At 45.6% G+C, this 12,963-nt stretch overlaps 1 protein-coding gene across 3 annotated transcripts in view; it reads left to right on the top strand.

Annotated features, from left to right (window-relative positions):
* Nucleotides 1–9,762, top strand: part of LOC139385849 (protein FAM168A-like) — a 47,318-nt gene extending 37,556 nt beyond the window's left edge. Inside the window, exons 5-9 of one of the 3 annotated variants that reach the window (XM_071131111.1) lie at nt 7,983–8,173; nt 8,394–8,438; nt 8,534–8,714; nt 8,975–9,108; nt 9,204–9,762. In XM_071131111.1, the coding sequence (XP_070987212.1) occupies nt 7,983–8,173; nt 8,394–8,438; nt 8,534–8,714; nt 8,975–9,090 (533 nt within the window). In that variant the 3' untranslated portion in view covers nt 9,091–9,108; nt 9,204–9,762. The remainder of the gene's footprint in view (nt 1–7,982; nt 8,174–8,393; nt 8,439–8,533; nt 8,715–8,974; nt 9,109–9,203) is intronic. The other 2 variants (XM_071131113.1, XM_071131112.1) reach the window with 2 other exon arrangements.
* The last annotated feature ends 3,201 nt before the right edge of the window (nt 9,763–12,963 follow it).

Below are 12,963 nucleotides of genomic sequence, written 5' to 3'. Positions count from 1 at the left end.
TACTTTCCCCAAAATCTTCTCAATTAAATGTTAACTGCAAAGTAGGCTTACCTGGCAGAATTTTATAATAAGTACACTGAACAAAAATGTAAACGCAACATGCAACAATTACAAAGATTTTACTGAGTTACAGTTCATATAAGGAAATCAGTCAATTGAAATAAATTCATTAGGCCCTAATCTATGGATTTCACATGACTGGGAATACAGATATGCATCTGTTGGTCACAGATACCTTATACAAAGATAGGGATTGTGGCCTGAGGAATGTTGTCCCACTCCTCTTCAATGGCTGTGCGAAGTTGCTTGATATTGACGGGAACTGGAACATACTGTCGTACACATCAATTCGGAGCATCCCAAACATGCTCAATGGGTGACATGTCTGGTGACTATGCAGGCCATGGAAAAACTGGGACATTTTCAGTTTCCTGGAATTGTGTACAGATACTTTGCGACATGGGGCCGTGCATCATGCTGAAACATGAGGTGATGGCGGCGGATGAATGGCACAACAATGGGTCTCGGGATCTCGTCACAGTATCTCTGTATTCAAATTGCCATCAATAAAATGCAATTGTGTTCGTTGTCTATAGCTTATGCCTGCTCATACCATAATTCCCCACGCCACCATGGGGCACTCTGTTCACAACGTTGACATCAGCAAACCGCTCGCCCACACAACGCCATTCACGTGGTCTGCGGTTTGAGGCCAGTTGGGGATACTGCCAAATTCTCTAAAACAACATTGGCAGCGGCTTATGGTAGAGAAATTAACCTTCAATTGTCTGGCAACAGCTCTCGTGGGCATTCCTGCAGTCAGCATGCCAATTGCACGCTCCCTCAACTTGAGACATCTGTGGCATTGTGTTGTGACAAAACTGCACATTTTAGTGGCCTTTAATTGTCCCCAGCACAAGGTGCTCCTGTGTAATGTTCATGCTGTTTAATCAGCTTCTTGATATGCCACACCTGTCAGGTGGATGGATTATCTTGGCCAAGAGGAAATGCTCACTAACAGGGATGTAAACAAATTTGTGCACAAAAATTTGAGAGACAAACCTTTTGTGCGTATGGAAAATTTCTGGAATATTTTATTTCAGCTCATGAAACATGGGACCAACACTTTACATGTTGCGTTTATATTTTTGTTCAGTGTTTATCATTTATCTGTTATTTATTATTTGTAAACTTTGCCATGAAATGAGCAGCAGCAGTACTGAACCATTGCTAGACCGGTACATTCCTCACTCGTTAGATGAGCAATTAAAGGGGAATTGCACTCAAATCTAAACGTGTTTGTTTTATTTAAACATTGACATGGACTCCAATTGCATATTTTCTCTATAAACAATTGTAATTTTGAGAGTGAAATATAAAATTGATCTAAGACCAGGAAATGTACAACTGAGAAAATAACATCATTTGGGAATATATAAAACTCTGATTTTATAGGACCCCCTTAGAGTTGTTTATTAACCTTTATTTGAACAGGTATATTGACAGAAAACACTGCACTACTTTCTCTTGTACGCTAAGGACCCAGAAGAGAAGAGAATAATGTGCCTATTTGAAAGCTCGAATGAGCTCTCAACATATTTCCTTATTTTAAAGTAGCTCTCATGCTAGAAAAGGTCGGAGACCCCTGGTATAGAGTGGTCAGCTATCCCCTGGTGGTTCTAGCAGAGTACTACACGAAGAGACCATTTTCCAGCACACGACCCACTGACGTCATGCACAGATGCGTGTGACTCATGGTGGCAGTAAGAAGCCATCGCCTTCTGCGCCCATTCAACAACAACAGCCTAAATTTATGCTCTATTACTTCAAAACAAAATAACTTTCTTGGGTTTTCGTACACTTACAATTATGTTTTGTTTTTGCTTGAAGATTATATTTGCTTGAAGATTATATTTGGTTGTGATCTTTTCAAAATAACTATTTTGGATGCAGCGGTTGTTAGCTAGAATGCTAACGTTCATTGATATAGGCTGTATGAAAGCTAGCCAAAGAGCAATATTACTTGTTGAAGTTGTTTTTTAAGTATAATGCAGTTGATTTGTGATGATGACACAAACATTATATTAAGCAGGACATTCATACGAGCCTTAAAATCCAATGATAATCCAAAAGTAGTGAGAAAGGCACTCAAAAGCAACTTGTAAATAGAGGCTTTTGTTGCTGCCTTCCAACTTGTAAATAGAGGCTTTTGTTGCTGCCTTCCAAGTTGTGAATAGAGGCTTTTGTTGCTGCCTTCCAAGTTGTGAATAGAGGCTTTTGTTGCTGCCTTCCATGTTGTGAATAGAGGCTTTTGTTGCTGCCTTCCAAGTTGTGAATAGAGGCTTTTGTTGCTGCCTTCCAACTTGTAAATAGAGGCTTTTGTTGCTGCCTTCCAAGTTGTGAATAGAGGCTTTTGTTGCTGCCTTCCAAGTTGTGAATAGAGGCTTTTGTTGCTGCCTTCCAAGTTGTGAATAGAGGCTTTTGTTGCTGCCTTCCAAGTTGTGAATAGAGGCTTTTGTTGCTGCCTTCCAAGTTGTGAATAGAGGCTTTTGTTGCTGCCTTCCAAGTTGTGCGCATCGGCCTCGTGCGGCACTGTTTGCAAACACAGAAAGAGGTCTATAGAGCAGTCCTAGGATAACCATAGGCACATCTCAATAACCCACTATATATAGACTAAAAGTTGAATGTATGTAGCATAAAGCAATATAAGTAGCTAATAAGATATTGTGTAATGCATGTGGTGGATCTAAATCATGTCAGTGGCTTCATTTCCTGTCCCTGTTCTAATCTGAAAACACTGGACAGAGGGAAGCAATATTTTACATGCCTGCCTAATGCCTATACTCTGGTGTAAAAATACAATAAAGTACTACTTTAAGTAGTTTTTTGGAGTATCTGTACTTTACTTTACTATTTATATTTTTGCTTCACTACATTTACTTTTACTTCACTACATTCCTAAAGAAAATAAAGTACTTTTTACTCCATACATTTTCCCTGACACCCAAAAGTACTTGTTACATTTTGACAGGAAAATGGTCCAATTCACACACTTATCAAGAGAACATCCCTGATCATCCCCATGCCTCTGATCTGGCAGACTCACTTAACACAAATGCTTTGTTTGTAAATTATGTCTGAGTGTTGGAATGTGCCCCCTGACTATCCGTCAATTTAAAAAAAGAAGAATATTGTGCCGTCTGCTTTGCTTAATATAAATAATTTTAAATGGTTTATACGTTTATTTTTACTTTTGATACTTAAGTATATTTAAAACAAAAACGTTTTGACTTTTACTCAAATAGTATTTTACTGGGTGACTTTTACTAGGAGGAGACTAATGATGAGGCTCCCACCACTAGGAGACTAGTGATGAGGCTCTACTACTAGGAGACTGTAGTGATGAGACTCTACCACTAGGAGACTAGTGATGAGGCTCTACAACTAGGAGACTGTAGTGATGAGGCTCTACCACTAGGAGACTGTAGTGATGAGGCTCTACCACTAGGAGACTGTAGTGATGAGGCTCTACCACTAGGAGGAGACATTGAGTAGTCATACTCTAACTGGATTTCAAATCAAATTTTTTTATTTGTCACATACACATGGTTAGCAGATGTTAATGCGAGTGTAGCGAAATGCTTGTGCTTCTAGTTCCGACAATGCAGTAATAACAAGTAATCTAACTAACAATTCCAAAACTACTGTCTTGTACACAGTGTAAGGGGATAAAGAATATGTACATAAGGATATATGAATGAGTGATGGTACAGAGCAGCATAGGCAAGATACAGTAGATGGTATCGGGTACAGTATGTACAAATGAGATGAGTATGTAAACAAAGTGGCATAGTATAGTATAAAGTGGCTAGTGATACATGTATTACATAAGGATACCGTCGATGATATAGAGTACAGTATATACGTATGCGTATGAGATGAATAATGTAGGGTAAGTAACATTTATATAAGGTAGCATTGTTTAAAGTGGCTAGTGATATATTTACATCATTTCCCATCAATTCCCATTATTAAAGTGGCTGGAGTTGAGTCAGTGTCAGTGTGTTGGCAGCAGCCACTCAGTGTTAGTGGTGGCTGTTTAACAGTCTGATGGCCTTGAGATAGAAGCTGTTTTTCAGTCTCTCGGTCCCAGCTTTGATGCACCTGTACTGACCTCGCCTTCTGGATGGTAGCGGGGTGAACAGGCAGTGGCTCGGGTGGTTGATGTCCTTGATGATCTTTATGGCCTTCCTGTGACATCGGGTGGTGTAGGTGTCCTGGAGGGCAGGTAGTTTGCCCCCGGTGATGCGTTGTGCAGACCTCACTACCCTCTGGAGAGCCTTACGGTTGAGGGCGGTGCAGTTGCCATACCAGGCGGTGATACAGCCCGCCAGGATGCTCTCGATTGTGCATCTGTAGAAGTTTGTGAGTGCTTTTGGTGACAAGCCGAATTTCTTCAGCCTCCTGAGGTTGAAGAGGCGCTGCTGCGCCTTCTTCACGATGCTGTCTGTGTGAGTGGACCAATTCAGTTTGTCTGTGATGTGTATGCCGAGGAACTTAAAACTTGCTACCCTCTCCACTACTGTTCCATCGATGTGGATAGGGGGGTGTTCCCTCTGCTGTTTCCTGAAGTCCACAATCATCTCCTTAGTTTTGTTGACGTTGAGTGTGAGGTTGTTTTCCTGACACCACACTCCGAGGGCCCTCACCTCCTCCCTGTAGGCCGTCTCATCGTTGTTGGTAATCAAGCCTACCACTGTTGTGTCGTCCGCAAACTTGATGATTGAGTTGGAGGCGTGCGTGGCCACGCAGTCGTGGGTGAACAGGGAGTACAGGAGAGGGCTCAGAACGCAACCTTGTGGGGCCCCAGTGTTGAGGATCAGCGGGGAGGAGATGTTGTTGCCTACCCTCACCACCTGGGGGCGGCCCGTCAGGAAGTCCAGTACCCAGTTGCACAGGGCGGGGTCGAGACCCAGGGTCTCGAGCTTGATGACGAGCTTGGAGGGTACTATGGTGTTGAATGCCGAGCTGTAGTCGATGAACAGCATTCTCACATAGGTATTCCTCTTGTCCAGATGGGTTAGGGCAGTGTGCAGTGTGGTTGAGATTGCATCGTCTGTGGACCTATTTGGGCGGTAAGCAAATTGGAGTGGGTCTAGGGTGTCAGGTAGGGTGGAGGTGATATGGTCCTTGACTAGTCTCTCAAAGCACTTCATGATGACGGATGTGAGTGCTACGGGGCGGTAGTCATTTAGCTCAGTTACCTTAGCTTTCTTGGGAACAGGAACAATGGTGGCCCTCTTGAAGCATGTGGGAACAGCAGACTGGTATAGGGATTGATTGAATATGTCCGTAAACACACCGGCCAGCTGGTCTGCGCATGCTCTGAGGGCGCGGCTGGGGATGCCATCTGGGCCTGCAGCCTTGCGAGGGTTAACACGTTTAAATGTCTTACTCACCTCGGCTGCAGTGAAGGAGAGACCGCATGTTTTCGTTGCAGGCCGTGTCAGTGGCACTGTATTGTCCTCAAAGCGGGCAAAAAAGTTATTTAGTCTGCCTGGGAGCAAGACATCCTGGTCCGTGACTGGGCTGGGTTTCTTCCTGTAGTCCGTGATTGACTGTAGACCCTGCCACATGCCTCTTGTGTCTGAGCCGTTGAATTGAGATTCTACTTTGTCTCTGTACTGGCGCTTAGCTTGTTTGATAGCCTTGCGGAGGGAATAGCTGCACTGTTTGTATTCGGTCATGTTACCAGACACCTTGCCCTGGTTAAAAGCAGTGGTTCGCGCTTTCAGTTTCACACGAATGCTGCCATCAATCCACGGTTTCTGGTTAGGGAATGTTTTAATCGTTGCTATGGGAACGACATCTTCAACGCACGTTCTAATGAACTCGCACACCGAATCAGCGTATTCGTCAATGTTGTTATCTGACGCAATACGAAACATCTCCCAGTCCACGTGATGGAAGCAGTCTTGGAGTGTGGAGTCAGCTTGGTCGGACCAGCGTTGGACAGACCTCAGCGTGGGAGCCTCTTGTTTTAGTTTCTGTCTGTAGGCAGGGATCAACAAAATGGAGTCGTGGTCAGCTTTTCCGAAAGGGGGGCGGGGCAGGGCCTTATATGCGTCGCGGAAGTTAGAGTAACAATGGTCCAAGGTCTTTCCTCCCCTGGTTGCGCAATCGATATGCTGATAAAATTTGGGGAGTCTTGTTTTCAGATTAGCCTTGTTAAAATCCCCAGCTACAATGAATGCAGCCTCCGGATAAATTGTTTCCAGTTTGCAGAGAGTTAAATAAAGTTCGTTCAGAGCCATCGATGTGTCTGCTTGGGGGGGGATATATACGGCTGTGATTATAATCGAAGAGAATTCTCTTGGTAGATAATGCGGTCTACATTTGATTGTGAGGAATTCTAAATCAGGTGAACAGAAGGATTTGAGTTCCTGTATGTTTCTTTCATCGCACCATGTCACGTTAGTCATAAGGCATACGCCCCCGCCCCTCTTTTTACCAGAAAGATGTTTTTTCCTGTCTGCGCGATGCGTGGAGAAACCTGTTGGCTGCACCGCTTCGGATTGCGTCTCTCCAGTAAGCCACGTTTCCGTGAAGCAAAGAACGTTACAGTCTCTGATGTCCCTCTGGAATGCTACCCTTGCTCGGATTTCATCAACCTTGTTGTCAAGAGACTGGACATTGGCAAGAAGAATGCTAGGGAGGGGTGCGCGCTGTGCCCGTCTCCGGAGTCTGACCAGAAGACCGCCTCGTTTCCCTCTCTTTCGGAGTCGTTTTTTTGGGTCGCTGCATAGGATCCACTCCGTTGTCCTGTTTGTAAGGCAGAACACAGGATCCGCGTCGCGAAAAACATATTCTTGGTCGTACTGATGGTGAGTTGATGCTGATCTTATATTCAGTAGTTCTTCTCGACTGTATGTAATGAAACCTAAGATGACCTGGGGTACTAATGTAAGAAATAGCACGTAAAAAAACAAAAAACTGCATAGTTTCCTAGGAACGCGAAGCGAGGCGGCCATCTCTGTCGGCGCCGGAAGGGAATTTCATTCTATTGCCGTGTTAATTTTTGCACAATTTTTTTAATTTTCTCTAGTTGTAGTCATTTTGACTAAATTATTAAGTCTTATTCACATGTTTTGTCATTTGAGTAATGATTTAGTCTAGTTATTGTCAAAATGACAAAAACAGTGGGCCAAAATGCCCTTTCATTTTAGTCACATCAGATTTGTATTGCCTCATTAAACTATAGTAAACATAAATCACTGACTTCCATGTGCACAAGCATGCATAGCCTTGTCCTAGCAACATATTTGAAGAAGGTCTATTATCAGAATTTCTAACGTTATTCCTTATTCAACATGTCAGAGGCATGTTTGTTCTACATACCATATGTCTATCTGAACGTTCCACAACGTTGCATCCTGCTGAATGCAGGTTGTTAGCTGTAGCTAGCTAATGAGGTAACATGACTGAACAAGGCGTATCCTGAACATATGGTTAATGGTCTGGTCTGCAAGTAGCCCGGCGTTAGAGCGGACCACAATATGCTTCATGAATGGACGCTAGGAAGAAAAACAAAACATAGGTGGGTCATTATGGGTCATTTCTGAAAAGCTCTCAATCTCTCCAAAACCTCTTGTCCAGTCCATTTACTAGTCTGATTTTGGTCACAGAGATGATTTTGTCACGTTTTAGTCAACTGAAATCATTTGAATTTAGTCTGTTTTCTTTCTGGGTCTATTTAGTCAGTTAAAGTCTCGTCAATTGCCACTGAAAAATAGGTGTTTCACAAATATTTGAGTCACTATTGTTGTTGATGAAATGAACACTGCTGAGGTACTACATCAGGACTGAGAGGAAGGATATGTTACTCTTATACATGTCTTGGCCGCTGGATCTATGTTTCATCTCTCTCTTTCTGTGTGTGTGTGTGTGTGTGTGTGTGTGCGTGTGTGTGTGTGTGTGTGTAGGATACACTACAGCGGGTACTCCGTATAAAGTGCCCCCCACCCAGACGAACGGAGCCCCTCCGCCATACTCCCCCTCCCCCAACCCCTACCAAACAGCCATGTACCCCATCAGAAGTGCCTACCCCCAGCAGAACATGCAGAGCATGCAGAACCTGCAGAGCATGCAGAACCTGCAGAACTTATATGCACAGGTAAGCACACATACCCTTCACACAAACACACACACACACACACACACACCCTACTCCTACCTTCAGCAGCTTCTATACAAACACACACACACACCTATATACAATCCTAACCTCAGCGTACACACACATCCTACTCCCTCAACATCTACTACCCTCAGTAGGACCTTTATGTACTGATAAGCACACACACACCCTAACCTCTCTCTCTGTCTCCCTGTAGGCAGCAGCGTATTATGGCCAGCCAGTGTATGCGGCCCAGCCCTATGTAAATCAACACACTACTCACATGCACACACACATCAACACACACAGACACACACTAACACAGACACACTCTAACCTCTGTCTCTGTGTCTGTAGGCGTATTACACCCAGCCTGTGTATGCTGCTCAGCCTCAGCCACATGTAATCCACCACACCACAGTGGTTCAGCCAAACAGCCTGCCCTCAGCCCTCTACCCCGCCCCGGTCCAAGCCCCTAGAAACAACGGAATGGCTGCCATGGGGATGGTTGCCGGGACCACCATGGCTATGAGTGCAGGTAGGACGGATGACTGAGGAAGCTGATGTGGCTACATCATGTTGACATTACGTGAACATTAAATATATTTTCATATTAAACACCTTTTTAAAATTATTCTATTTCATTTCCTATGCAAAAATGGATTATTCTTATGCTAAAATGATTGTGTTTTTGGTGTAAGTTGTATTAGTTTGGCCTGCGTCATATAGGTCCTAATGTTACGGTCCAAACAATAGTGACACAATGACATGTTACCCTGATGATGTGTCGTCCTGTAGGAACCCTGTTGACCACGCCTCAGCACGCTCAGCTGGGTGCTCACCAACACGTCACCATGCCACAGTACCGGTCCCAGGGCACACCTGGTTACAGCTATGTCCCTCCCCACTGGTAGACCCCGCCCCCGAGAGAGGTAAGTCATCTCAGAATTCCAAATGTCCACATTCCGTTCTCAATCAATCCAATGTCTTTAAACTCCTTCTCTGTGTCCCGTCTCTGTGGTTTCAGATCTGGAGTCCAACGTATGCAACTACTCCAGTCTTACACGGGCTTCTTATGGTCACCATGGCAACCTCACATCTGTCTGCAACAACAAAACTAAAGAGCAACGGACACTTGCTGCATTCTGTAGTGTTTTATAAAAGCTGATTTGTTTTATTTTTTTTTACACACCGATTATTTTCTTCTTCGTTGATTTGCCAATATGTCAATTTATTACGTCGTTTTCTTTCTTTTGTTTTCTTTATTTCATTTTGTAATTTTAAATTTTATCTTACATCATTTCAATTTTTCCATTGTCATTGGAACTCCAGAGTGATTGACCAATCATGGGTGTCTGTTGCTCTGCTTGTGGTCCGTGTTCTGTTGGTGTGTTCCAGATCCAATGGTGGGAATGTACTGGACACTTCCACCACCACCTTCATCATCACGCCATCATCATCGATTTATGCTGCCAAATTTTCTAACGATTAGATGTCAGCACAGGGTTTTGATTTCATTCATTTCTGTTTGTTTTAACCCTTTAATTTTCCAACAACGTCTTGGAACAGTTATACCTCTTCTCTTTGTTCACAATCTCTGTTCCACTTCTCCTTCTGATCTTCAGTTCATCTTCCACTTCTGATAACAAGGGTTGTCTTCCAGCTGCTAGCTGTTTCTTAGATAGATCTGTAACGTCTAGATCCGCTGTCTGACTAGATCTGTAACGACTACATCCACTGTCTGACTAGATCCGCTATCTGACTAGATCCGCTATCTGACTAGATCTGTAACGACTACATCCGCTGTCTGACTAGATCCGCTATCTGACTAGATCCGCTATCTGACTAGATCTGTAACGACTAGATCCACTGTCTGACGAGATCCGCTATCTGACTAGATCTGTAACGACTAGATCCACTGTCTGACGAGATCCGCTATCTGACTAGATCTGTAACGACTAGATCCACTGTCTGACTAGATCTGTAACGACTAGATCTGCTGTGTGGCTGTGAAGACGTGGTATGCAGCATCACACGGTCACAGTACTTACCAGTTACTGAATTGATCTCAATATAGAGGCCATTTGTCATTTAGCTTAAACTGATAAATTATAAAATGTTAATATATTTATATAGCTGTGTGTACAGGATGTGTTCATGCACACAGTCAACCACATACATACATGCATACATACATACATACATACATACATACATACACACACACACACACACACATACACACACACACACACACACACACACATACATACATACACACACACATACACACACATACGCACACACATACGCACGCATGCACGCACACACACACACACACACACACACACACACACACACACACACACATACATACATACATACATACATAAATACACACAGTCATACTTAAAGCAGGATCACTTAATGTCAATCAAATAATCGTACATGGATTCAAACGTGTTTCAACACACTTAAACACACACACACACACACACACATATACATACACACACACACACACATATACATACACACACACACACACATATACATACACACACACACATATACATACACACACACACACACACATATACATACACACACACACACATATACATACACACACACACACACACATATACATACACACACACACATATATACATACACACACACACACACACATATACATACGCTCTCTCCCACACACACACACACACATATACATACGCTCTCTCTCCCACACACACACACACATATACATACGCTCTCTCCCACACACACACACACACACACACATATACATACGCTCTCTCTCCCACACACACACACACACAGTACATTAGACCACCACTCGGACTGATTGCTTATTATGGAACATGTTTAGGAGTTAAAGGGATATGGAAGCACTTGGCAGGGTGACGTGGCAGAGGAGGGTCAGGAGCGGAGTGGAGGGTCAGGAGGGGAGTGGAGGGTCAGGAGGGGAGTGGAGGGTCAGGAGGGGAGTGGAGGGTCAGGAGGGGGAGTGGTGGGTCAGGAGGGGAGTGGAGGGTCAGGAGGGGGAGTGGTGGGTCAGGAGGGGGAGTGGTGGGTCAGGAGGGGGAGTGGTGGGTCAGGAGGGGAGTGGAGTGTCAGGAGGGGGAGTGGTGGGTCAGGAGGGGGAGTGGAGGGTCAGGAGGGGGAGTGGAGGGTCAGGAGGGGAGTGGTGGGTCAGGAGGGGGAGTGGAGGCTCAGGAGGGGGAGTGGAGGCTCAGGAGGGGGAGTGGTGGCTCAGGAGGGGGAGTGGACGGTCAGGAGGGGAGTGGAGGGTCAGGAGGGGGAGTGGAGGGTCAGGAGGGGGAGTGGTGGGTCAGGAGGGGAGTGGAGTGTCAGGAGGGGGAGTGGTGGGTCAGGAGGGGGAGTGGAGGGTCAGGAGGGGGAGTGGAGGGTCAGGAGGGGAGTGGTGGGTCAGGAGGGGGAGTGGTGGGTCCGGAGGGGGAGTGGTGAGTCAGGAGGGGGAGTGGTGGGTCAGGAGGGGAGTGGAGGGTCAGGAGGGGGAGTGGAGGGTCAGGAGGGGGGGGAGTGGTGGGTCAGGAGGGGGGGGGAGTGGTGGGTCAGGAGGGGAGTGGTGGGTCAGGAGGGGGGGTGGTGGGTCAGAAGAGGAGTGGAGGGTCAGGAGGGGGAGTGGAGGGTCAGGAGGGGAGTGGTGGGTCAGGAGGGGAGTGGAGGCTCAGGAGGGGGAGTGTAGGCTCAGGAGGGGGAGTGGAGGCTCAGGAGGGAGAGTGGTGGGTCAGGAGGGAGAGTGGAGGGTCAGGGGGAAGAGTGGAGGCTCAGGAGGGGGAGTGGAGGCTCAGGAGGGGGAGTGGAGGCTCAGGAGGGGGAGTGGAGGCTCAGGAGGGGGAGTGGAGGCTCAGGAGGGGGAGTGGTGGCTCAGGAGGGGGAGTGGAGGGTCAGGAGGGGGAGTGGACGGTCAGGAGGGGGAGTGGAGGGTCAGGGGGAAGAGTGGAGGCTCAGGAGGGGGAGTGGTGGCTCAGGAGGGGGAGTGGTGGCTCAGGAGGGGGAGTGGTGGCTCAGGAGGGGGAGTGGAGGGTCAGGGGGAAGAGTGGAGGCTCAGGAGGGGGAGTGGTGGGTCAGGAGAGGGAGTGGTGGGTCAGGAGGGGAGTGGTGGGTCAGGGGGGGAGAGCTGCAGGGAACAGTGTATACCATGTTTCAGGGTTTTAATAGATACGTATGAATCACAGTTAGGATCTGTGGGGCACGGGTCATTACAAAGCATTTACAGTGTATCAAAGTAGATCAAGTCGTTAATTGCAATAATAAGATAAAATGCCTCGTTATACGGTTACCGCACAGTAATTATTTTATAGTCATTTAGAATTAAATCATTTAAAAATTATTATTCCTGGTAATCCTTAAATCTGGATTATGTGTATCCAGACTCAATCCATTTTAATCACTGTTACTGTATTCTGAGGTGTCAGCAGTACATATCAGAGTTCACTGTTACTGTATTCTGAGGTGTCAGCAGTACATATCAGAGTTCACTGTTACTGTATTCTGAGGTGTCAGCAGTACATATCAGAGTTCACTGTTACTGTATTCTGTGGTGTCAGCAGTACATATCAGAGTTCACTGTTACTGTATTCTGAGGTGTCAGCAGTACATATCAGAGTTCACTGTTACTGTATTCTGAGGTGTCAGCAGTACATATCAGAGTTCACTGTTACTGTATTCTGAGGTGTCAGCAGTACATATCAGAGTTTACTGTTACTGTATTCTGAGGTGTCAGCAGTACATATCAG

Source organism: Oncorhynchus clarkii, chromosome 27, assembly GCF_045791955.1.
Source record: "Oncorhynchus clarkii lewisi isolate Uvic-CL-2024 chromosome 27, UVic_Ocla_1.0, whole genome shotgun sequence".
NCBI lineage: Eukaryota > Metazoa > Chordata > Actinopteri > Salmoniformes > Salmonidae > Oncorhynchus > Oncorhynchus clarkii.
The sequence above is the reverse complement of the archived record's forward strand: the minus strand, read 5'-3'. Positions and strand labels throughout refer to the sequence as shown.